The 24,978-nt window shown below is 40.4% G+C and overlaps 1 protein-coding gene across 1 annotated transcript in view; it reads right to left on the bottom strand.

Annotated features, from left to right (window-relative positions):
- The window catches only part of b4galt1l (DP-Gal:betaGlcNAc beta 1,4- galactosyltransferase, polypeptide 1, like), a 52,044-nt gene that overhangs the window by 5,766 nt on the left and 21,300 nt on the right, over nucleotides 1–24,978 (bottom strand). The window contains exons 3-4 of the mRNA XM_080416827.1: nucleotides 9,713–9,900; nucleotides 1,707–1,829 (exon numbers count right to left, since the gene is read on the bottom strand). Of these exons, the coding sequence (XP_080272953.1) occupies nucleotides 1,707–1,829; nucleotides 9,713–9,900 (311 nt within the window). The remainder of the gene's footprint in view (nucleotides 1–1,706; nucleotides 1,830–9,712; nucleotides 9,901–24,978) is intronic.

Raw genomic sequence — 24,978 nt, 5'->3', positions numbered from 1 at the left:
ATGGACCTTGATATGAAAAAGGTTGAAAAGCACTCTGGACTAAGAGGATGTCGCAGCAGAGGAGTCAGAGCGCGGTGGTAACAACAAAGTCTATCTGTAGCTAATAAACCTAACCGGTAGGAGGTTCTCAGTACCTTAGATCTATCCGCACACAACTTTGTTGCAACATCCTCCGTTGACATGAAACAGAAAAGTCTTATCTGATTGAATTAAACCACCATAAACCAACCAATATTGCAGCTGTAAAGACCTATCCTCTGTGTATCTGTCAAGACTTTCTTTACAAATAAAAAATAAAGAATCCACCGCTGTCATCTTATGAGAACATTTCTCTTAATCCATTCAAGTAACGCATATACAGTATGTGTCATTTTAGATTTTTAGCTATAACCATTATTTTATACTTTGGGGTATTCAAAAATAGCAGATCTACAAGCTCATAGCGTGGCACTCGCTGCCACGCTATGAGCTTGTATCTGCTATTTTTTTAACATTGAACATTTGTGCAAATCTTTGTATATATATATGTTTTTAAAGCAAATCTTTGCTTCTGGGGATTCTATAATGTCTTCTAAATCCTAACAGTTAAACAAACAAAAAAGTATGTCGCTATAATATCAGTGGTTCTCAAACTTTTTCATGTCAAGGACCACCCAAAACTGTATGGCCACATTTTCACTTTTTGTGCCAGATGCGTTTCCCGTAATTGAATGGGTTAATAAACTTCATACAGTCATGATTTATTTTATATGTGTTTGAGTTTGGATGCACTGGTAAATCACGCCCTGGCTGCATAATGAGCCATGTGGAAACAGGTCCAGTAGCATCACAGGACTTTATGGACAGAAAGATGCTCATGAGATGACAAACGGTGAATCTTTTGACGGAGACAAGGATGATAACCTGCTGTCTATAAATCTTTGAATATATATATTATTTTTTTTACTCCAGTATTTGCTTCTGGGGGTCCCTGGAACAACACATTTTGAGATGGGGGTCCACGGCCAAATACATATCATTTTGGGGGTCCTTGACATGGAAAAGGTTGGAGCACCACTGATATAACAACCAAACAACAACAATGATATTGTATGAGCTTGTATATCTGCTGTTTTTGAATAGCCAAAGAAAATCTTAAAATGACACAGATGTGTTCCTGGCCTTAATGTAATGGGATTATTCAGGACTTTCCTGTTTCATGAATGAGATGTCAATGGAGGGTGTTGCATCCTAGATGCAGATAGCATCTAGATGCATCTTTGTTAATAATGTAGGTTTCAGGTGTCTGACTGGGGACTCATTAATATTTGAGTAGAAACGCATCAAATACACCACACCTGCTGTGAGTACAAGCTTGTTTGTGTGCAGGTTATTGTATGTGTGTGTGCGCGCGCGTGCGCGTGCGTGTGTGTGTGTGTGCATGGGTGTGTGTGTGTGTGCGTGCATGGGTGTGTGTGCATGGGTGTGTGTGGGTGTGTGTGGTGTGTGTGTGTGTGTGTGTGTGTGTGTGTGTGTGTGTGTGTGTGTGTGTGTGCGTGCATGGGTGTGTGTGGGTGTGTAAGCTCACAACGCGAAGAGCTTGTAGATTGATTATTTTCGGCGAAGGTGTTTTACTAAGTACTGTCTGAGGGTTTAAGTGGTTAAATGTCTGAAAATACACATTAACACAAACCCAATATTAATAGAAAATATAGTAGTGTGTGTACCTGTTATAGATGTCGTCGTCCTCTCCTCCCCAGCCCCAGTAGTTGTTTGGGAATCCATTGATCTTCAAAAACTGTTCTTTACTCATCGATGACACACCTCCAAAATACTGGTTATATGGTAACCTGGAGAGAGAGAGAGAGAGGGAGAGAGAGAGAGAGAGAGACAGACAGACAGACGGACAGAAAGATATTTTAGATTTTTAGCTCATTTATTCATAATAATGTTTGCTACATTAGTTCTTTCAAACAATCAATCACAAACTACAATACAACGCCACAAAAACATGATTTAGAGCAACACATCAACAAAAGTGATCCCCATATCAGACAGAATATATATCTTTGAATATATAACAACGAACATTTTAACTCAAATCTTTGCTTCTAAGGGATTCTACAAAATGTAAAACGTTTTTTAAACGTATGTTGCTATAATATCAGTGGTCGTTCTCATCACTCACAACTGCATAAATGGACACGCCCCTCCCTACCTACAGAAATTAATTAAGCCTCCACAAACTTCCACCCTCAGATCTACCAGCAGATTCATCCTCAAACCTACGTACTATGGGGAACCGGGCCTTCCGCTGGGCAGCGCCACGCCTGTGGACCGGCCTTCCTATTGACCTGAGACCACAGACCCTGTGGACCAGCCTTCCTATTGACCTGAGACCACAGACCCTGTGGACCAGCCTTCCTATTGACCTGAGAGCACCACAGACCCTGTGGAACAGCCTTCCTATTAACCTGAGAGCACCACAGACCCTGGACTCTTTTAAAATAGGCCTGAAAACGTTTTTGTTTCAGAGGCCATTTTCCTGTTGAATTGTTGTTCAGTCACATCTGTTTTTAAACCCTGTTTTTTTTTTTTTTACCTTATATGATGTGTTTTACCATGTGACACTCTGAGATTCCTTGTGAATGAAAAGTGCATTACAAATAAAATGTATTATTATTATTATACTTGTAGATCTGCTATTTCTGAAAAATCCTGGCACAAAAACATGTTTTGAGACAGGGGGTCCACAGCAAAAAAAAAAATCATTTTGGGGGTCCTTGACATGAAAAGGTTTGAGAACCACTGGGCTAGACCGCACTCTCACATCACATGGCATAATAATCCATGTATTATCGGGTGTATATACTGACTAAATATGTGCGTATGCATGTGTACAGTATGTGTGTGGATATAAGCTACATTTACTGTATGTGTACAGCAGGGGTCTTCAACAGGGGGTCCGGGACCCCTAGGGGGTCCTCAGAGGTACTACAGGGAGTCCGCAAAATCATTATGTGATAGAAACGTAGTTTTTTTTACATTAACCACTTGAACCCTAGCGTCCCTATTCTAAAGGACAACTTTAGCCGAAAATAGCAGAGGCGTTGTGAGCTTGTAGATCGGCTATTTTCGGCAAAGAGACGGGGAAAAAGAGCAGACTAAGTACAGAGTGAAAGTTTAAGTGGTTAAATGTCTGAAAATACACATTATCATGAATCCAACATCTATAAAAAAAAAGCTTTAATCTGCAACACTATTTTAGGCAATATATATTGGGGGGTCCCTGCTTCATCTCTCTCTCAGAGAGGGGGTCCTTGGGCTGAAAACGTTTAGACCCCTGGTGTACAGTATCTGTGTGGATATAAGGTACATTTAGTCAAGCCTACTGTAGACTGTATGTTTATGTCGGGGTGCAAACCTCATGTTATACAGTTACAAAACTGTTACTTTTCACGATTCAATTTCAAAAGTATCACAAAAGTAGCAGATCTACAAGCTCAAAACTAAAACGTTTTCGAGCTTGTACTGTAGATCTGCTACTTTTGTGTGACGACCAAGTAAGGGGCGTTAATTTACGGAAAAACACTAAAAGTTAAGACATGAAGATCAGAGGTTTGTTGTGTATAAAATGCCACGGGGTTGCGACAGCGTGTGGAGGAGGAAACAGGAAGTGAGCAGCACAGCAGATCGTCCAGCACTTCCTCTGTGGTGTCAAACCCCCCCCCACCCCCCCCCATCCCCCCTTCCTCCCCCCGTCACTGACAGGAAGCTTTGGAGTGTAAACTAGATCTCTACAACATTTACAGGCATTTGCATTGACAGGTGGAAGAAGGTACTCAGCTATTTTACTCAGGTAAAATGTTGTGGTAGCAATACCACAATATAAAAATACTCTGTTACAATTCAAAAGGCCTGTGTTCAAAATGATACTTGAGTAAAAGTACAAAAGTATTGGCATCAGAATATACTTAAAGTACCAAAAGCAAAAGTACTAAACTGTTTGAAAATAGCAGATCTACAAGCTCACAACTTGTGAGCTTGTAGATCTGCTATTTGCCTCCGAGATGTAGTGGAGTAGAAGTAGGAGTACTGAAAATTGGAAATACTCCAGCAAAGTAAAAATTCCTCAAAAGTGTACTCGAATACAGTACTTGAGGAAATGTACTTAGTTACTCTACACACCACTGCTGTAGATCCACAGTGACGATATGGTAGATAGATAGATAATCTAATGTCTGTGTCCTGCACACAAAGTGCTCAACCCTCATGGGTTTATAAGACACCGTTTTACGCTTACAGCATGTTTTACAATATATTCACATAATACATTCAATCTCAGAATGTTACAGAGTGTTCCGTCTTCTCTCCCAAGCTTGACAGATAAAATCTGCCACAACAAAAGCTCCTTTAACAAAACATATATATACGTTTTTCATAATCATCTAACTCAAGGAAACTTCCACAAATAGAAGACATAACAAATACCTCTTATATCATCATATTTAGAGCAATAAAACAAAAAGTGGACCTCATTTTCAATTTCACCAAGTACACAAAACAAACAGTATCTCTCTTCTTCTGGAGTGGCATTAAACCTATGGTATATTAACCCGTTAAAAACGGGAAAGCATCAAAGTGTCATTTTAGATTTTAAAGGTTGGTTATTCAAAAATAGCAGATATACAAGCTCACAGCACGACACAAGTCAATTTGTGCCGCGCTGTGAGCTTGCAGATCTGCTATTTTTGAAAAATCGTGAAAGTTTGTGCAAATCTTTGAATATATATACATTTTTTAAAGAAACATAAAGGAAACATTTAAGGAAACATTCTAAACAAAAAATTGCTTCTGGGGGGTCCCTGGAACATGATATTTTGAGATGGGGGTCCACGGCCAAAAAACATAATTGTCAGGGTCCGTGACATGAAATAGTTTTTAGCATCACTGATAATATAGCAACAGTTTCTCAGAAAACTGTTAGGATTTGTAGAATCTGGTCCTCAGGTTTTAATGGGTTAATAATATCTGTCAATGAAAGTCGTTTTGTGTCGTTAATGATTGAACTTCTAGAGAAGTAGGTTTTTGGGGGGAGGGGGATGTTTTTCTGTTTCCATTTAGATAGGACAGCAGAAACAGGACAGGAAACGTAAGGCCAGAGAAGAGGAAGGACATGGGGTCAGAACCTTGTGATTATGTGGTGGACGCTTCACTGTCTGGTCAGCAACCACCTGACCACACCCCTTCATCATCCTGACCACACCCCTTCATTATCTGAACAGTCCAGTCAGACTGACTAGAGTGAGCTCACACTTAAACAGCTAGACCACTTTGGTAGAGGTTTGGGTTGTGTAGTTACTTTGCCACGATGTAACTCCAACGGTGGACAATAAATCAAATATAATTGCTCCATTGATTAGAAATTGATGTGCTCCTCATTGACCTACAACAAACAGCTCTCAAAGTCACTCTTTTAGCATGTAAACAAACGCAAACAAAGTTGATTCAGACAATATATATAACATCACCAAACCCACTACTGTTTGTTTTTATTTATAAAAATGTCAACTTAGGTATAGCTGACAGTAAGACAGCTGAGAGAGACAGACGGACAGTAGGAAAGCTGAGAGAGAGACAGACAGACAGACAGCTGAGAGAGAGAGACAGACAGACAGACAGACAAACAGACAGACAGAAGGACAGCTGAGAGAGAGACAGACAGACAGACAGACAGACAGACAGACACACAGACAGCTGAGAGAGACAGACAGACAGACAGACAGACAGACAGCTGAGAGCGACAGACAGACAGACAGACAGACAGACAGACAGACAGACAGACAGACAGACAGACAGACAGACAGACAGTAGGACAGCTGAGAGAGACAGACAGACAGACAGACAGAAGGACACACAGATCCTGTGTGTACTTACTGTATGTGTAACTTAAAACCACACAGTGTGTTTGTACATAATTATGTAAGTGAAACTACACAGAGTTAAGGCAGACAAACAAACACCTTGTAGGGTCAAGCTTCAACACTTGAACCACAGTAAATAGATGAAAAGGTGTGTGAAGAAAAAAAAGTACTGTGATATTCAATGACACTACTCTCCCTCACTTTAATCCCCTTCAATCCGGGAACTGTCCATTATTTCACGAAAAATCATGAAAATGTGTGCAAATCTTTGAATAAATATATTTTTTAATGCAAACAGTTTTAACTCAAATATTTGCTTAAGAGGATTCTACGATTGTCTTCTAGATCCTAACAGTTGAAAAACACCCAAAATGATAAGTATTTGACCGTGGACGCACAGATTTGAGTTAGAAATGTATATATATATATGTATATATTCAAAGACACATTTCCACGATTTTTCAAAAAATAGCAGATCCACAAGCTCATAGTGTGGCACCAAGTGCCGAGCTATGAGCTTGTAGATCTGCTATTTTTTGAATAGCCAAAGAAATGGTGCGTTCCTGGTCTTAAGGGGTTAATGTAGTCCCTCTCCACATGAGCAGAGCCAGTCAGCTCAGAGGTGATCCACTAATTAACAACATGTTGTTGTAACACAATAACCCTGTGTAATGTGACACAGGCATCTGACATCCTGCACTCCCCATAATGGCTGTGTTTCAGTCAACTTACACACAAAGTGTTATGGGTTTAATTAAACAAAAGGGATAATTGACGGGCGAGCCGGCCATTGTTGAGAAATAAAACCCTCCCCCTGGTCAGCCGGGGCGCCTGATGGAGGGGAAAGGAACTGGTTGGAATAACGTGTTCCTTCCACGCGCTGCGTCCTACCGGGGAAACTCCCCCCTGTCAGGTGACAAGAAGCGGCCTGCTCACTCCTCATGCATTGAAGGAAGCATGAGCTCGGGGTTCCCCTTGGGTTGGCAGAGGGAGAGTAACGCCCAGGATTACATAGGCAATTGGCACTGGGTGAAAAAATGGGTTACAAAAATTAATTAATTAAATTAATAATAATAATTATGCCAGGTGCGTCTAGAGCAACATGTCGCCTCGGAAAACAACGGGGAGTGTTGATAAAATAGAATCAGTGTTCGGTCACTGCATTGTCTATGTCTCGTTTCTAATGTTTTCAAAAACATTCTTGAGAGCAACGTTTAGCTGTAAATAACATGGTGCGTTTACATGGCTGTCATGTTGGATTAAGAGTTTTCAACGGGCCCGAAAATGACTGACTGGGCCAGCCCGAACAGGGCCCGGCCGGAACAGGCCCCGGCCCGAACAATTACCATACTTTTAGGCCCGAAAACCCCCAAAATGTGTCATTATGTGCTTAATTCACTCAAAGTCACGCATCCAACAAGCTTTGAACTGAGCAGATTGGACCTTCCGTTCCAGAGATATTTTCGGGAGTTTTGTTTTTAATAACACGGGCTATTTCTGTCGGCCTTACCCTTCAGCCGCTAGGGGCAGTTGAAATGTATTTTTGGGCCGGGTCGGGTAGGGTCGGGTTCGGGCAGAATTTGAGAACTCTATGTTGGATGCAGCGCAGCAGGTGTTCCGAGTCTTTGATCAGACAGGGGCTCTGTTATAGAGCTCATCGGGCATTATTCAACAATAGGCCTGTCCCCGACTAAGGATTTGTTTAGTCGAATCTAATTGGCGACTAATTGCCAATAGTTGACTGGAAGTCGACTAATTAAAAAAAAAAAAAAAAAACGTATTTATTTATTTTTTGGGGCCAAAATACATTTTATTTCAAAGGGCCAAGTCTACACAGTTTGTTTTGTGTCTCCAGCAGAGTTTCTAGTGTCTCTATCTCTCTCTGTAAGAGGTTGCACATGAACTCTGCAGCCGCACTGAGGCGCTCCAACACAAACAATACCAATACAAAGACGAGGAATAAGAAGAAAAAGTGGAAGTTACGTATGGTTGCAGGTGTAGACTTGGCCAAAAAACAATTAAAAACATTTTTGGCCATTAAAAAATAAAAAAATAAAAAAATAAACTTTCTCGACTAGATTCGACTAAGAGACACGCAGTCGACTCGGACCCCCCGCGACTAACCAGTCGACTAGTCGACTTAGTCGAGGTCAGGCCTATTCAACAATAAACACACAGCTGAATTCAGCGATTGACCAATCAGAATCAAGCATTCAACCAAGCCGTGTAATAAGTATCTTTAATGTCCGGGTGCCTGAATCCACGGCGGTGCGTCCGGGTTCGTCGAGCGTCTCTATGCGAAACACGAATGGCCCGTGTTGTTCGTGGGGGGGAGGGGGGGTGGTAGGGGGGGGGGGGGGGTTCACCACACGTACGTACTCCTACAGGCTGGAGGGGGAACCTGTCAGGACGGTAGGCTTTACGTCCTCGTCCTCTCGGTAGGGGCTCCTCACTGGCAGGTAGAGCCAGTAGGATAGCAGAACAGCGGTAACAACACATACTGTATATATGCGTGTGTTTTTGGGGAGGAATTAATTGGCGTAACAACTAAAAGAAAGAAAAAAAAAGGAAGGAAAAAAAGGAAAGAATCTTTAATGCAGAGTTGATTCGACTTTAGCCAGATTCCCATGACCTTTCTGAAGCTTTTACTAAATTATAAGTTTCTCAAATCTTTATTGAATCGCATTTAAAACTATTTCCATTTCCATTTTTTTCCCCCATGAAATACCCTGAAATATTGTACTTTACTGGAGTATTTCCCATTTTCAATACTTTTACTTCTACTCCACTACATCTCAGAGGCAAATATCGTACCTTTACTCCAGTACAATTATTTGACAGCTTTAGTTACTAGTTACTTCGCAGATTTAGATTACTATCACAAAACATACATTAACCACTTTAGCCCTGTATACATTTCGGCCATTTACATTTCAAGCTCACAATGTGTCGCATCGCAACGCATTGTGAGCTTGTAGATCTGCTATTTTCGAAAGATTTTTATACATTTTGAACTTGGGACAAATGGGACATTCTGCACAATGAGTACTTTCACTTTTGGTACTTTAAGTATATTTTGACTCAAGTTAAATTGATTAGCGGACTTTTTTACCTGTAACAGAGTATTTCTGCACTGCAGTATTGATACTTTTTAAAACCCGTTTAATCCCACCGGTTACAATAGTGACCGTTCTTCATCACACATGGGAGTACTTTTTCCACCTGGTGGAAAAAGGTACTTAAGTAGTACTTATGTACTTAAGTAGTACTTAAGTACCACTTAAGCTACAAACCTTTATAACACAGAGAAAATAGTTTTTTTTTGCCCCGACCGACAGCAACGATCATGCAAAACCATGCTAACGTCCATCAGCTGTTTGAGAGGTGCAGACCAGTGGTTCTCAACCAGTGGTCCGGGGACCACCATTGGTCCTTGAGGGAGTACCAGGGGGTCCCCAGCAAAATGAGTTAACATAGCGTCACTATCATTTTTAACCTCTTAAGCTTTGGCTATTCAAAAATAGCAGATCTACAAGCTCATAGCGCGGCACGAGTGCCGCGCTATGAGCTTGTAGATCTGATATTTTTGAAAAAACCTTGAAAAAGTGTGCATATCTTTGAATATTTCTATTTTTTTAAAGCGGAAATTAACTGATATCTTTGCTTCCGGGGGGTCCCTGGCACAAAACATTTTCAAATGGGGGTCCTCCGCGGCCAAATGTATATCAATGTAGGGGTCCTTGGCATGAAAAGGGTTGAAAACCACTGGTATAGATGGAGAGAAGAGAGAGAGAGAGAGAGAGACTGACCTGAAGCCAAACTTGTCCATGGACACAGACAGGTGTCTGGGCTGGCTGAAGCAGCCGTAGACGTTGCGGTCGTCCATGGGGATCAGGTCCACGTCGCTGAACACGAAGCAGTTGTAGTCGTAGTCCTTCAGGGCCTCCTGGTAGCCCACGTTCAGGAGCTTGGCTCTGTTGAAGATCTCGTCTCCGTCCTGCACACACACACACACACACACACACACACACACAGGGAGAGAGACAGATGGACGAGAGAGTTACCGCTATTGGTCTTTGTTGCCAACAAAAGACATTTTGTGCCAGATTTGTGTCGTTAAAATGTTTCAAAAAATCTTTCCAGTTTTTCACTTTTTTTCCCCCCAAGATTTTCTTTTGAAAATAGCAGATCTACAAGCTCACAACGTGTCGCATCGCGACGCGTTGTGCGAGCTTGTAGATCTGCTATTCTCAAATAGCCGACGTACATTTTGGTTTGGAGTGCTCGTGTGTTAAGTCGCTTCTTTTAGGCTTGTTTTCATAGGATCTGGTTGCTTATTTCTCTCACAAGATCTGGCAACGCTGGAGTGCAAAACTAGGAAGTGGGCACATTTCAGTGTGTTGACCGGACAGTGACACACACAATGGCACTGCCAGTAAATGTAACGTGAAACCACAACCTTATCAGATGGAAGATGGCCGACATACGCTATGAATTCCTTAATTTTTTTATTTCCTCCTTCCATTATTATTTTTCTCACATTTCCCTGGCAGAGGGTGTGTAACTAACTGTGTACCGTCACACACACACACACACACACACACACACACACACACACACACACACACACACACACACACACACACACACACACACACACACACACACACACACACACACACACACACACACACACACACACACACACACACACACACACACACACACACCTTAAGACCTGGAACACATCTGTGTCACTTTTTGATTTCAGCTGGAAAAAGCGTTATTTTACACTTTGGCTATTCAAAAATAGCAGATATACAAGCTCATAGCGCGGCACCGAGTGCCACGCTACGAGCTTGTAGATCTGCTATTTTTTATTTTAATATTTTTAAAGCAAACATTTTTTACTCAAATCTTTGCTTCTGGAACCCCCTGGAACAAAATATTTTGAGATGGGGGTCCGCGGCCAAATACATATAATTTTGGGGGTCCTTGACATGAAAAAGATTGAGCACCACTGATATAGAAACATAGGTTTTTCAGAAAACTGTTGGGACTTAGGAGACATTTGTAGAATCGGCTTCAGGTCTTGTTAACACATTCCGACAAACATACCAATCAATGAAAAGGTTAGACTTTGCCCCAAAGCTTAACAACAACAAAAAAGGTGCCAATGTCTAAGCTCTCATAATGAATTATAATAAATACAGTTTGACGTTAATGACTTAATGAGAGGTTTTAGTATAAAGAGCAGGAACCTGCCTGAGGAGATGCATGTTAAGTCACTGTCCTGTTTTAAATGATTTCTTAATACTTATTGGAAAATCTACAAGCTCAAATATACAAGTGATTTTTTTGCAAATCTTTGAATATATATATATATATATATTTTTTTTTTAAGCGATTTTTTTTACTCAAATCTTTGCTTCTGGGGGATTCTACAAATGTCTTCAAACAATATGAGTTAAAAATGTTCTCTTAAAAAAAAAAATATATATATATATATATATATATATATATATATATTTAAAGATAGCCAAAGTATGAAATAATGGTTAAAGTGCGTTCTCGGTTTGAATGGGTTAAGATCTGAGGCCGATTGTACAAATGTCTTCTAAATCCTATAGAAAAGTATGTTTCTATATCAGTGGTATTTGAGTTAAAAATGTTTGCTTTAAATATATATATATATTCAAAGATTTGCACAAATCTTCATGATTTTTCAAAAATAGCAGATCTACAATCTGTTTTTTTTTGTGACACACACACTCATTTGTTTAGTTTTTCCCGTAAATTAATTCCCTACTTAACCGCACTCAACAGTAGCAAAAATAACCGATCTACAAGCTCCAAACGCTTGAATTTGAATCCTGAAAAGCAGAGGTGATGCAACTTTGATGATGCAGAGGGCCACATTATTTCCACACTCACTCCAGAGGGCCACATCGCACATACTGTACAGAAACCTCTTATACTTTATTTTTCGTAAAGGAATTTAAGAACATTTACATTCTATGTCACACAAAAGTAGCAAAAATAGCCGATCTACAAGCTCAACACGTTTTGAGCTTGTAGATCGGCTATTTTTGCTACTTTTGAATTGAAATCCAGATTTCTTTGAGCTATTTTTCAAATGGAATTCTGAAAAGTAATTTTTTTATTTAATTTCAAATGTATTTAGTCATACTTATGTTAACTTTATGAACTTAAATACAAATACATTGGACATTAAAAAGACAATAGAATTGTAATACTAGTCATTAAGCTACTAATATAGACTACTATATAGACTGAAGTAATTAAAGCGGGTCATCTGAAATCAATAATATATCAGTATTCCGAATATTAACCTGCAGGGCGCATTAAGTGACGGTGCTGGCCGCATGTGGCCCCCAAGCCGCCAGTTGCCCATGTATGATGAAAAGTACGAGTTTTGGACATATGCTCTGCGCTACGATATATTAATCACAAGCACTGGTCCAGATGTGCTTGGCGTTCAAATTATGGCAACATCTTTTGAATATTATATCAAAGACAAGAAGAGACAGATGAAAGTATATGGTTGTTTCCATATAAAATGAACTGTCGTCACGTACAAGTAAACATTGTGCAGAAATAATATTCAAACAATCTAGAAGTGACACAGTCTGCCACTGTGCTCATATGTACTATACAGTGAGTGACGTTTCCTATATTCCTTCTAATACATTTATGTAGTTAATATGATAGAGCTTATACTTACTACTGCCAAGCAAGGCAGGCTTTAGAACTATGGCTGATGGGGAATTGTCATACACACACACACACACACACACACACACACACACACACTGTATGTGTGTGTGTGTGTGTGTGTGTGTGTGTGTGTGTGTGTGTGTGTGTGTGTGTGTGTGTGTGTGTGTGTGTGTGTGTGTGTGTGTGTGTGTGTGTGTGTGTGTGTGTGTGTATGTATATATATAGTACTGTAACAACACGGTTAGTAACTCTTGCAGAAACAAACTAGTATTAGGATGCATCATTTCAACTATGTTCCATCACAGGAATCATATTTCATGCATGTTAGCAGTTTGAGAAGACAGACACACAACATAACACAACACACACACACACACACAGACAGACAGGTCAGACTGGTTAAGATAAACAGGCTCACACTACATTTTAAAACACTAATTCAACGTCTCACTCATTTCTTGACCATGGAGCAAAAAAACAACATGAATTATAGAGAACAACACAACAGGAAAGGAGACAGACAGATAACAGACAGACAGACAGAGGAGACATGAGCGTAGAAAGAAAGACAGACAGACAGACAGACAGACAGACAGACAGACAGACAGACAGACAGACAGACAGACAGACAGACAGACAGAAGCTCACATTACCAGTAGGACCCTCTCAGCCAACGAGTCCCCGCTATTGGTCAAGAGCAAGCAAAGAGGGCGGGCCTCACCTCCTCCGGTGACCAAAGCCATTGGTCAGAGAAAGGCCTGACAGACAGACATGCGGTTTGAGCGAGGGAAGCAGGAAGTGAAAGGGGAGAGGAGGCGGAGGCGGAGGAGGAGGAGAAGGAGGAGGAGGAAGGAAGGACAGACAAGAAAACAAGAAGTGAGCTTGAGCTGGAAAAGTGAACAAAAACACAAGTGTCTCCAATCCATGCAGTTTTGGACATGAAGACAGACAGTTAATGTTGGACAGTTCATGTTGGACAGTCAGACAGTCCATGTCCGTACATGCAGAATAGACCTGGTTAGTCATTATAGTGATCAAATATGACATACATTCCTTGAATTAAAACATGTCAATAAAACATGCACCTTACATACACACTTTTCTTTTTATTCTATTTTTTCGTTTTTCTCCCCAAATTAGTGACAAGTATCCCCCTCCTCCTTTGAACACGGGGCCAGTATTGTGTTCGTATAGACGCTCGACAAAGCCGGATGCACCGTGGTGGATTTGAACCCACAACCTCAGGCACTTCACCACTAGCGTCACGGTTTTGTATTTTTAATGATGCGTTTTATCATTAGAACACCAGCTTATCTCAGAACCTTCTGTACTAACCCTGAAACATGACAGCCATATCATGACAGTCATGGCGGAGCTTCAACCTGGTTTTGGCACTTTGGTAAGCATTCAAATATAAAGTGCTTACCCCATGGCCACGGAGGTTATAATTTGAACCGGGTGGGTCTAAGTACCCGTATCTTCAGTATTCAATAAAAAGCATTTAAATCCGATCGGTGGCCATTTTCTCAGAATGTTCTCCATATACTTTCAACTACGCGACCCTATCGGTTGGGAGGTATTGCACTCTGATACATTATAACTCTATGAGAAAATGGCTGCCGATCGGATTAAAATGCTTTTTATTGAACAATACGGAAGATACGGGTACTTAGACCCACCCGATTCAAGTAGTAACATCCGGTGGCCATGGGGTCAGCACTTTATATTTTAAATGTGAACGTTTATGTAGATGTACGGGCTGTATATGGAGAAAGTGCCAAAACCAGGTTTAAGTTCTGCCATGACGAGCGTCATGTGAACCATGAATACTTCTGTACGTACAGAAAACACAAGCGGATCAGTGTTTGTTTGCATACGAAACACACTGACGCCTGTCTGTCTGTTTGAGCTTCTAAGACTGTTTCAAACTAAAGGTAAACCATTCAATCTCAAGTGTAAATAGCAACTGTTGGGTTGTTTTACTTTACTGGAGTATTTCCAGTTTTCAACACTTTTACTTCTACTCCACTACATCTCAGGGGCAAATATTATACTTTTACTCCATTACAATTATTTGAAAACTTTAGTTACTAGTTACTTTGTAAAACATAACCACTTCAGCCCTATATATAGTTTGGCTGCTTGAAAATAGAAGATCTACAAGCTCACAACGCATCACGTTGTGAGCTTGTAGATTGGCTATTTTCAAAATGTATATTTTGGGGGGGGGGGGGGCTTGATAGATGAACAGTAGATTGACAGTAAACGGGGAGATAGATGGGGGAGGCGACACGCAGCAAAGGTCGTCGGGATCGGGACTCGAACCCGCGACAGGCTGTCAGGCTGGATTATCAACCTAGGTGCCCAGACGGCTACGCCAGCCGCCCGGGCCCAAAAGATTTTTTTATATATCTGAAAACTTGTGAAACGGGACACTGTGCAAAAATGAGTACTTTTACTTTTAGTACATTATATATATCAACATGTAGTTGATGATTAATTGTCAAACAAATAATTGCTCTTCGCCAACCTATGATGAATTCCAGAGAGGAATAGACCCGGAAATGACATCATTTACATCATTTTTGGTGATATGTATATACATTTAAATATACAAAGAAATAATGTTATACTTATACATAAATAATAGCGGAAACCGCTGATCTACAAAGCTTACAACTTGTTTGATTATTTGCGATTAGCAAATCATTTGCCGAAGGGATCGGCACTGGAGCAGCTCGGACCGTTTAACACATCGAGTGCCATAAACGGTCCGGACCGTTTTTGAGGATCCAAACGAGAAGTGCCGAAAACGGTCCGGACCGTTTTTGACCCAATTCAATTTTTATACGAGTGGCCCACGTGGGGCGCTAAAACGAAACTTTGACATCACCCAAGGAGTTTCTGAGAAGAAGAGGCTGGATGTGGCTCCATGTCAAAAATCCTCCCGGTCGGCGTTTTCAATGTTATCTCCTTGACTAAAAGCTTAATATCTCCATTTCTTTTTAACGTGGTGGAAACGAGCCGTTTTCGATCGGCGATCACGCTGCAATGGAGGATCGCGTTGGAAATATTATTGTTCCAGGCGTTAGTCGGGACCCTCCGCCGTCTCGCACGCACGCTTTGTTTACATGCACTTCCGCGTCGGGGCTTCTACAGCACGAAACGTATAACGCAAGTGGATGGAAGAAATGCAGGCACTGAACGTATAATATTTTAATAAACCTCTGGCACCCAATGTGTTAAGCCTTTTCTTCAGGTGCGCAAAAATAAATGACTGACGTTTCCTCAGAGTCATGATTTGCCATTAGCAAATAACTGCGATTAGACGATTCTGTCATAATTGTGACAGGCCTAGACACAGCTATAGGGCTGGGCTATAGACTCACCATATCAAAGTAAAACCAGAACAAAAAGAGAAGTAGAGAATGCTGTGCCCTCGCCACTGAACAGCGTATTGTGATTGGCTTAATTTACAAACTGAACAACACAGTAGACCAGGGGTCTTCAACAGGGGGTCCGGGACCCCTAGGGGGTCCTCCTCAGAGTTACTCCAGGGGGTCCGCCAAATCTTTGTGATAGGATTTTTTTTTTTACATTTGAACCCTAGCATCTCTATTCTGATGAACATTACCCGAAAATAGCAGATCTACAAGCTCACAACGCCTCGCAGCGCGAGGCGTTGTGAGCTTGTAGATCGGCTATTTTCGGCAAAGAGTTTTGGTGTAGAGGGAAAAAGAAGAAAATCAAGTACCAAGTACTGAAGGTTTAAGTGGTTAAATGACATTTAACACGTCTGAAATGAACCAAAAATATGAATTTACACAGCACTGATGATAGTCAATGAAGCCATCTATGAAATCTCTGAAAAAGTGTGATCAGTAACACAATTGTATGCAATGTATGGGGGTCCCTGCTCATCTCTCTCTCAGCTAAGGGGTCCTTGGCAGTGGTGGAAAGTAACTAAGTACATTTACATAAGTACTGTACTTAAGTAAAATGTTGAGGTATTTGTACTTTACTTGAGTATTTCCAATTTCCAATACTTTTACTTCAACTCCACTACATCTCAGAGGCAAATATTGTACTTTTACTCCACTACATTTATTTGAAAACTTTAGTTACTAGTTACTTTACAGATATGTATTATATTATAAAACATACATTAACCACTTTAGCCCTATTATATACATAGGCTATTTGAAAATAGCCGATCTACAAGCTCACAACGCGTCGCATCGTTGTGAGCTTGTAGATCTGCTATTTTCAAAGATTTAGTACTTTTACTTTTGATACTTTAAGTACATATTGATGCCAATACTTTTGTACTTTTACTCAAGTAAATTTTGAATTCTGGACTTTTACTTGTAACAGAGTATTTTTATATTGCAGTATTGGTACTTTTACTTAAGTAAAGAATTTGAGTACTTTTTCCACTGCAGTAGACAGTACCAGACTGGACAGGGAGGGAATCCACTCTGTCATCAGACTCCGTCTTGTTTTAAATACTGTACATGCTATTATTATGCACATAGCTGTAGTTAAAATAATCCTCCCATGTTCCCATAAGCCAGAATGATACTTTGTGGTTCACCAGATTACCAGATCACAGTATGTGTCAGAGATAATGTTAACACATTGAGTGCCAAAACCGTATTAATACGGCCAACTTTCCTAAAAAAACGTTTATATACGTGATTTTTATCTTCTTTTTTTTCTCCGTTTATTATATTTCCATGCGGGAGGGGCTAGAGCAGCTCTGGGATCACCCTAGGCGATTCTGAGAAGGAAGGGCCAGATGGATCGTCGTGTCAAAAACATGGCTCCCCATCCGCTTCCGGTCTATTTCCTTCTCTAAAACGCCTATAACTCCGAAACTTTTTACGCTGGGGAAAACAACTCATTTTGCATCGCTGCGCCATTGTTACTCGCGTGAGAGATGTTATCGTTCCAGCCGTTAGCCAGGACCATCGGGTGAAATGGAGGCATGCTTTTTTTTTCATGGATCGCTCGTCATGGAGTCTACAGCTTTAAACAGCACAATGGAGCTTAACGGCGAGATTCCCGGCACCGAACGTATTCTGTTATTATAACATTCTGGCACCCAATGTGTTAACAGATCAGAAAGTGTCAGAGATATGTTAATCCATCAAGACCGGGAACGCATCCGTGTCTCGGCGCCACGCTATGAGCTTGTAGATCTGCTATTTTTTGAAAAATCGTGGAAAATGTGTTTAAATCTTTGAATATATATGTTTTAGAGTTTTTAACTCTGATCCGTGCTTCTGGGGGGGTCCCTGGAACAACATATTTTGATCTTGGGGTCTGTCCTTGACATGGAAAAGTTGGAGCACCACTGATATAGCAACATGCTGTTAGGATTTAGAAAAAATATATATATATACTGTATATATATGTTACAGGGTGAATGGAGAACCAGGGTGATTGAAGAAGGCTCGCTCGTTTTTACCCACCCAGCAATTCTGTAGAAGAAACACTAGAGGGAGCCACAAGCCAGGCTTGTGCACAAGCACATATGGCCGTGACCACCCACACACACACAGTCACACACACACACACACACACACATGCGCGCGCACGCACACGCGCTCATGCTTTCAATGGACTGTTAAGATACTTTTATTGTGTTCTGCTGGCTTTTGTTTTAGTTTCTCCCTGACACACACACACACACACACACACACACACACACACACACACACACACACACACACACACACACACACACACACACACACACACACACACACACACACACACACACACACACACACACACACACACAGTGATCCATGAAAAGAACTATTCTGTCCCTATCGGTTTACAAATCAAACGGCGCTGAGTCGACTAGTGGAGCGTCGGCCGGTCACCGCGGGCACTCGCGCCTGGAGGCGCGAGGGCGCGCTTCCTCGGCCTCAAGCTCCACTAAGTCGGCGCGCCGTGCGTGTGAACGCGTGTTCAGCGTTCCCCTGATAGATATTATGGTTCCCCTAGCTTAGCTTCCTGGTTGCTATGTGGGGGGGAACAACAAAAGACAGGTCTCCGTCGGCGCATCAAAGCCCCGCCTCTCCGCGCTCTCCTTCTCCTCCTCGGAGGAGAAGGAGAGAAGGAGAGGACGGGACGGTTTAAAACGCGAGGAGGAGGAGGAGGAGGAGGCTCCTCTTCCTCGCGAGCCTCGCGTAATAACCCCCCGCCTCGCAGCGCCGTCCTCCTCCTCCTCCTCGCGAGCCTCGCTAATAAACCCTGTCTCGAAAAGCCCCGCCTCGCCCCGAAGGAGCCCCGTGCCTAAAAACGAGCGCTCTGTCTTCAATCACCCTGGATCTCCATTCACCCTGTGACATATATATGTATTTGGCCGCGGACCCCCATCTCAAAATGTCTTGTTCCAAGGACCCCCCCCCCCCCCAGACGGAAAGATTTGAGATATATATATATATATATATATATATATATATATAAAATATGTTCAAAGATTTGCACACATTTTCAAGATCTTGAGGGTTAAGAACAAAATAATAATCAATAAAAAAAGAGATATTTCACTTTCAAACATGTTTGGGGTCATTTTAACATCTAACTCAGGCTTTTGAGAGCACCTCCCAGACAGCTTTTTAAGTTGCTTGATTCAGTATTTAGATATTTGATATTCATTTTAATCAGATTCCTATACAAACCCATTGTAACTTCAAACTCCATTTTAACCAGGATAGATTCATCGGGGGGAAAAAAACACGTCCTTGATTCTGGTGACTGGTATTGTCCTTCTAATACATGAGGGGCCTTGTTTTTGCAATTATGTTTTTCATCGATTCTATTTTTTTTTTAATATTGAATTTTGTTTCATTTTCCAAAAATATTAAAAATAAATGTAAAACGTAATTGAAAAAACTCGGCCCCCTCACGCATTAGAAGGCCGATATCAGTCACCAGAACCAAGGACGGGTGTTTTCAATGAATCTATCTGAGCTCACCAAGGCCAGACTAGATGATAAAATGACCCCAAACATGTTTGAAAGTAAACAAAATCCCTTTAAATTCAACAGCTGCAAGCTAATCCATGGAATTTAAAAACACTAAATAACCACAAATGCTTTTGACTGAGGAGAGAACCGACTGTGCCGTCTAGTGTTGACACACGTGCACACACAGTTGACACACGTGCACACTGCACAGAGTTGACACAGAGCAGACAAGCTTCCAGCGGTCGGGTCAGTCAGGTTGACATGACTGGGTAATATTAACCCATTAAGGCCTGAGGCCCATTCTGTGTCTACCAATGCCTTCTAAAATCACTTCTCAAACTTTTTCGTGCCAAGGACCCCGATTTGACCAAAAGTAAAAGTACTCGTTATGCAGAATGTCCCATTTCACAAGTTTTCAAATGTATACAAATCTTTTGAAAATAACAGATCTACAAGCTCACAATGTGTCGCATTGCGAGCTTGTAGATCTGCTATTTTCAAATAGCCGAAGTCTATATAGGGCTGAAGTGGTTAATGTATGTTTTGTAATAATATTTAAAATATACAAAGTAACTAAAGTCGTCTAATTGTTGTAGTGGAGTAAAAGTACTATATTTGCCTCTGAGATGTAGTGGAGTAGAAGTAAAAGAACTGACATTTTCAAATACTCCAGTTAACTCATCCAGTGCCACATGACGTCAAAGACGTCACGTGGCCTGACGCCCCGTGCGCCACATATTTTTTTTTCTTTCTTTTTTTTGGGGGGGAAAAACATGTTCAGAACCCAATATATGATGATTTGAAGATTTGCTTCTCCATTCACTCTTTGTTTAACTTCTAACTTAAAAAGGCTGTATCTCGGCTCCTAAGCACTTTTTTTTACAATGAATTTTAGCTGTGGCACTCAAAATTCCATAAATAAGCTGGGCACTGAATGAGTTAATTAAAAGTACCTCAAAATTGTACTGCACTTGAGTAAATGTACTTAGTTACTTTACGCCACTGGTTAACACACCTGGCCTGATGGTTCAGTAATCATCAATGATCAAAATGATTAAAATAAAGCTGGATAAAAAAAGTGGTGTCCAAAGTGCGGCCCGCGGGCCATTATACGGCCCTTGGCTTCATTCCTAAATTGTATTATGAACGGCCCGCCTGCACCTTCAAAAAATAATTGCATTTTCCTTCTTCACCTCAGAATGGCAGCACCTTCTCTAGCTCTTGCTTAACCCTAAAACCGAAATAAAGTAACAATAAAACGCCCAAAAAACGCACATTTTCGCCCAAAATCCGCCTATAACCGAAAATTAGCGTGCGCGCCCAAGCTGGCCCTTGGGTGTTTTCATATTTTCTAATTTGGCCCCCTTTGAAAAAAGTTTGGACACCACTGGGTTAAGATAAGAAATAAATAAGCAAATGAAAGATGAAGGTGTTTCACAACAGCCAGGCTGTGTGTCAGTGACATCCTCCTCTCTCCCACTGGGCGGAGGCCAAGAACAATAATAAACTGTGTCTCATGATTCCTGGTACTCTACTTGTGAAATGCACTAAGACAGGAATGCATAGTAATCTGTAGTGTTTACAAAAGAAATGCTAGATAAGAGCAAGAGAATTTACTCTGCAAATAAAAAGCATGATATCATTATTCTTATAAGAACAAGATTTGGGTGAAACATGAAAGTGTATTTGCATGACTCACATGAACAGTCTCTTATTATTCTCATACTTGTGGTGAAAAAAGTACTCAAATGTTTTACTTAAGTAAAAGTATCAATACTGCAATGTAGAAGTACTCTGTTACAAGTAAAAGTCCGTAATTAAACATTTACTTGAGTAAAAGTACAGAAGTATTGGTATCAAAAATTCAAAAAGTACTAAAATGTTTGAAAATAGCAGATCTACAAGCTCACAACGCGTCGCGCTGCGACACGTTGTGAGCTTGTAGATCGGCTATTTTCAAATAGCCTATGTATAAAATAGGGCTAAAGTGGTTAATGTATGTTTTATAATATATTTTATATCTGCAAAGTAACTAAAGTTTTCAAATAATTGTAATGGAGTAAAAGTACAATATTTGCCTTTGAGGTGTAGTGCAGTAGAAGTAAAAGTATAGACAATTGGAAATACTCCATTAAAGTTGAAAGTACCTCAAAATTGTACTTAAGTACAGTACTTTTGAGTAAATGTACTTAGTTACTTTACACCACTGCTTTTCAATGACTTGGGAAACATCTCTTCTAGTTAAACAGCTGGCAGGCAAAGCTGGCTGAGGATCTTGTTGTCAGATAGAGCAGGAGAGAGCAGAACCTTGCTGGCTGTGCGTACGATCCACTCTACAGGGTTCCCACACATTTTAACTTTTCTATAGCTTTTCCAAAGTTGTTGTTTTTTTACCCCCTTTCCGGATATTGAGGCTCTTAAGCTCCTTACACACCGGGCAATTTTTTTCATGCGAATAATATGTTTTTTTTTTAAACCTTATAAAGTCAATGCAAGCTTCCACACCAGTTTCGCGGAGCGAAAAAAGCATCTTTTAATTATTCGGAATGAGTCCGAATTTTGCGTATATTCGCATATTCGCCGGTGTGTAACCGCCTTTACACCAGTATGTCACTTTTACTTTACTGGAGTATTTCCAATTTTCAATACTTTTACTTCTACTCCACTACATCTCAGAGGAAAATATTGTACTTTTTACTCCACTGCAATTATTTGAAAACTTTAGTTACTAGTTACTTTGCAGATATAAATTATTATATTATAAAACATACATTAACCACTTCAGCCCTTTTTTAGTACTTTTACTTTTGGTACTTTAAGTACATTTTGATACCAGTACTTCTGTACTTTTACTCAAGTACATTTTTAATTCCAGACGTTTACTTGTAACAGAGTATTTCTACAATGCAGTATTGATACTTGCATTGAAATGTGAGTACTTTTTCCACCACTGCTGAACAGGTGGGGTTTGAGTGTGGTTTAAAACGTGGCGAGGGTGGGGTGGGGGGCAGCAAAGTTGGGGTCGCAGGACACTTATTAGTGGGACAATTATTTTGGGTCATTAAAAATATATATTTTAAATAAAACAAAATCTACAGAATCAATGAAATACAGTCTAAAAATTATTAAAAATAGTGCATTTTACCCATCTCATTAGGTACTGTAAATGTTCTATATTAACAAGATTATTAACTGTAGGCCTACAAGTAGTAGCCCTACAGTAAAAAGTCATACTAAAAGTATAACACAATGTACACGTAAACATTTTGTTTCCATTGTGGTCCGTTGCACTTATGATTAATATAGTAAATACATTACTTATATACTGTAAATATTTCAGTTGTTATGTGTCATTATGTCTATGTGTTGAATAGCCCTTGACTTAATACATTACAAATGCGCACCTAATGTGCAAGTTTATGTGCATAAATTACCCCCAGGGTTAGGTAGGGTCGCGAGTCAATGGCCGCATTATTTTGGGGTCGCAGGCTGAAAAGTTTGGGAACCCGTGTCATAAGGAGTGGGCAGCCAATGAGAAACCCTGTCGTCACCTCCAGGTTTGTGTCTTTGTTTGTCTTGGGAACGTGAAGGAGGATGACTAGTGCGTGAATACATTATTGAGTAGAATACGAGCGGTCCCAGCCCTGCTCATAGAAGGACTGATGTTTGACCATTGTGTCACTGGTGTGTATTCAGCAGTGTGTCATTGTGTGTTCGCTCATATTAGCCGTTATGTATATACGTAGACAAACATAGAGAAACACTTAAACGGTTGGTCTTCTGGTAACTGAAGATGTGTGTCCTCCTCCTCATAGATACGCACCTTTGGACTGGAAAAAGCTTAGGATTGTGACAGATTAGGATGTATTGTTTAAAACCACTAGAGGATCCTAGTAGGGCTGGAAACATCCTGGTGACATTTTACTTGACGATTGATCGTCAAACAAATAATACAGAGTTTGCACATGAGTCACTTTTCCAAAATCACTCAACAGTCCTGCGTACCACCTGTTTCTAAATGTCACATAATGCAGGAAGCAGCAGGACTTTGAGTTATTAGGACACCCTAATTTGTTAAGTTTTATTAAATATCACTAGTATTATCATTATTATAATTTAACAGGTATTAGTATTGGGATATTTTGCATTGATGTGTAATTATTATTATTTTCTATTACTATTACTTTTTGGTTACTGTATTTTATTTTAACACTGGGTGTGTATATATAAAAAGAGAAAAACAAGAAAACAATTGCAATAAGACATGACATGGAATGCAAATATAAAATGTAAACATGAATATCTTGCAATAAAAGTATTTTTTTTTAAAAGGACTTTGGATAAGGATAATTCCTTTTAACAGGACGTTCATGAAAGTCCTTACGGGCTTGTTTCCAATGAGGGCCTGTGAGCAATTAGGGGTTAAGAGTCTTGCTCAGGGACAAATTTCATTTCATCGACACATATGCTGGCGTGGCCTGGAATCGTACCTGGGGCAACCAGGGCCTCTGGCTCCCTAGGCGGGCTCACTAACCACTCAGCTATGGCCGCCCACTTTGAGTTATTGAAAACGAGCGCTTCCAAACTCCAACACTATAAATAATCACCTGCACGGAATCTATAAATAATCACCTGCACAGAATCTATTGACACAAAGTGTCTCATAACATGTCTCTACTGTGGATTTTTATGAAACAAAAACTTGTTTGGATAGAAAGAGGATAATTCAAGCTTTCCGTACAGCTGCCATGTTGGCGTGATTAAAGTCGTTTAGTACAATCAGATAGGACTTTTCTGTTTGGAGCTCACAACGCGTCGCTGAGCTTGTGGATCTGCTATTTTCGATGAATGTCTGCCTATCAAGACACGGTTTAAGAGTTCAAAGGTTCCTCAGAGAACTTTGACAGAAAAAAAGGTTCTCTAGAACTAGATGAGGAACCATTCACTAGATCAACTGGTTCTTTAGTAGTTGATGGTTCTTTATTATGGAACCATTTAGCCTTTTGAAGAACCATCATGTTTCTGTGTGTATGAGGAGGACCAGAGTCTTCCTCAGCAGGGAGTCCACACACAGCTGCTTATCCAGGCCTCAGTGTCTCATCTTTACCTCCCTCCCTCCCTCCTCACTCTCAGACATGCACTGAATTATGGAAGTTTTTGAAAGTTCAAACGGAGGAGGCTGTAAGTATGAACGCACAGTGGTGGAAAAAGTACTCACATTTGTCACTCAAGTAAAAGTATCAATACCGCAATGTAGACGACATACTCTGTTACAAGTTAAAGTTCGGAATTCAAAATTTACTTGAGTAAAAATACACCACTATGGGTGTCAAAAGGTACTTAAAGTACCAAAA

Source organism: Gymnoscopelus braueri (genome assembly GCF_963280865.1).
Source record: "Gymnoscopelus braueri genome assembly, chromosome: 20".
Classification (NCBI taxonomy): domain Eukaryota; kingdom Metazoa; phylum Chordata; class Actinopteri; order Myctophiformes; family Myctophidae; genus Gymnoscopelus; species Gymnoscopelus braueri.
The sequence above is the reverse complement of the archived record's forward strand: the minus strand, read 5'-3'. Positions and strand labels throughout refer to the sequence as shown.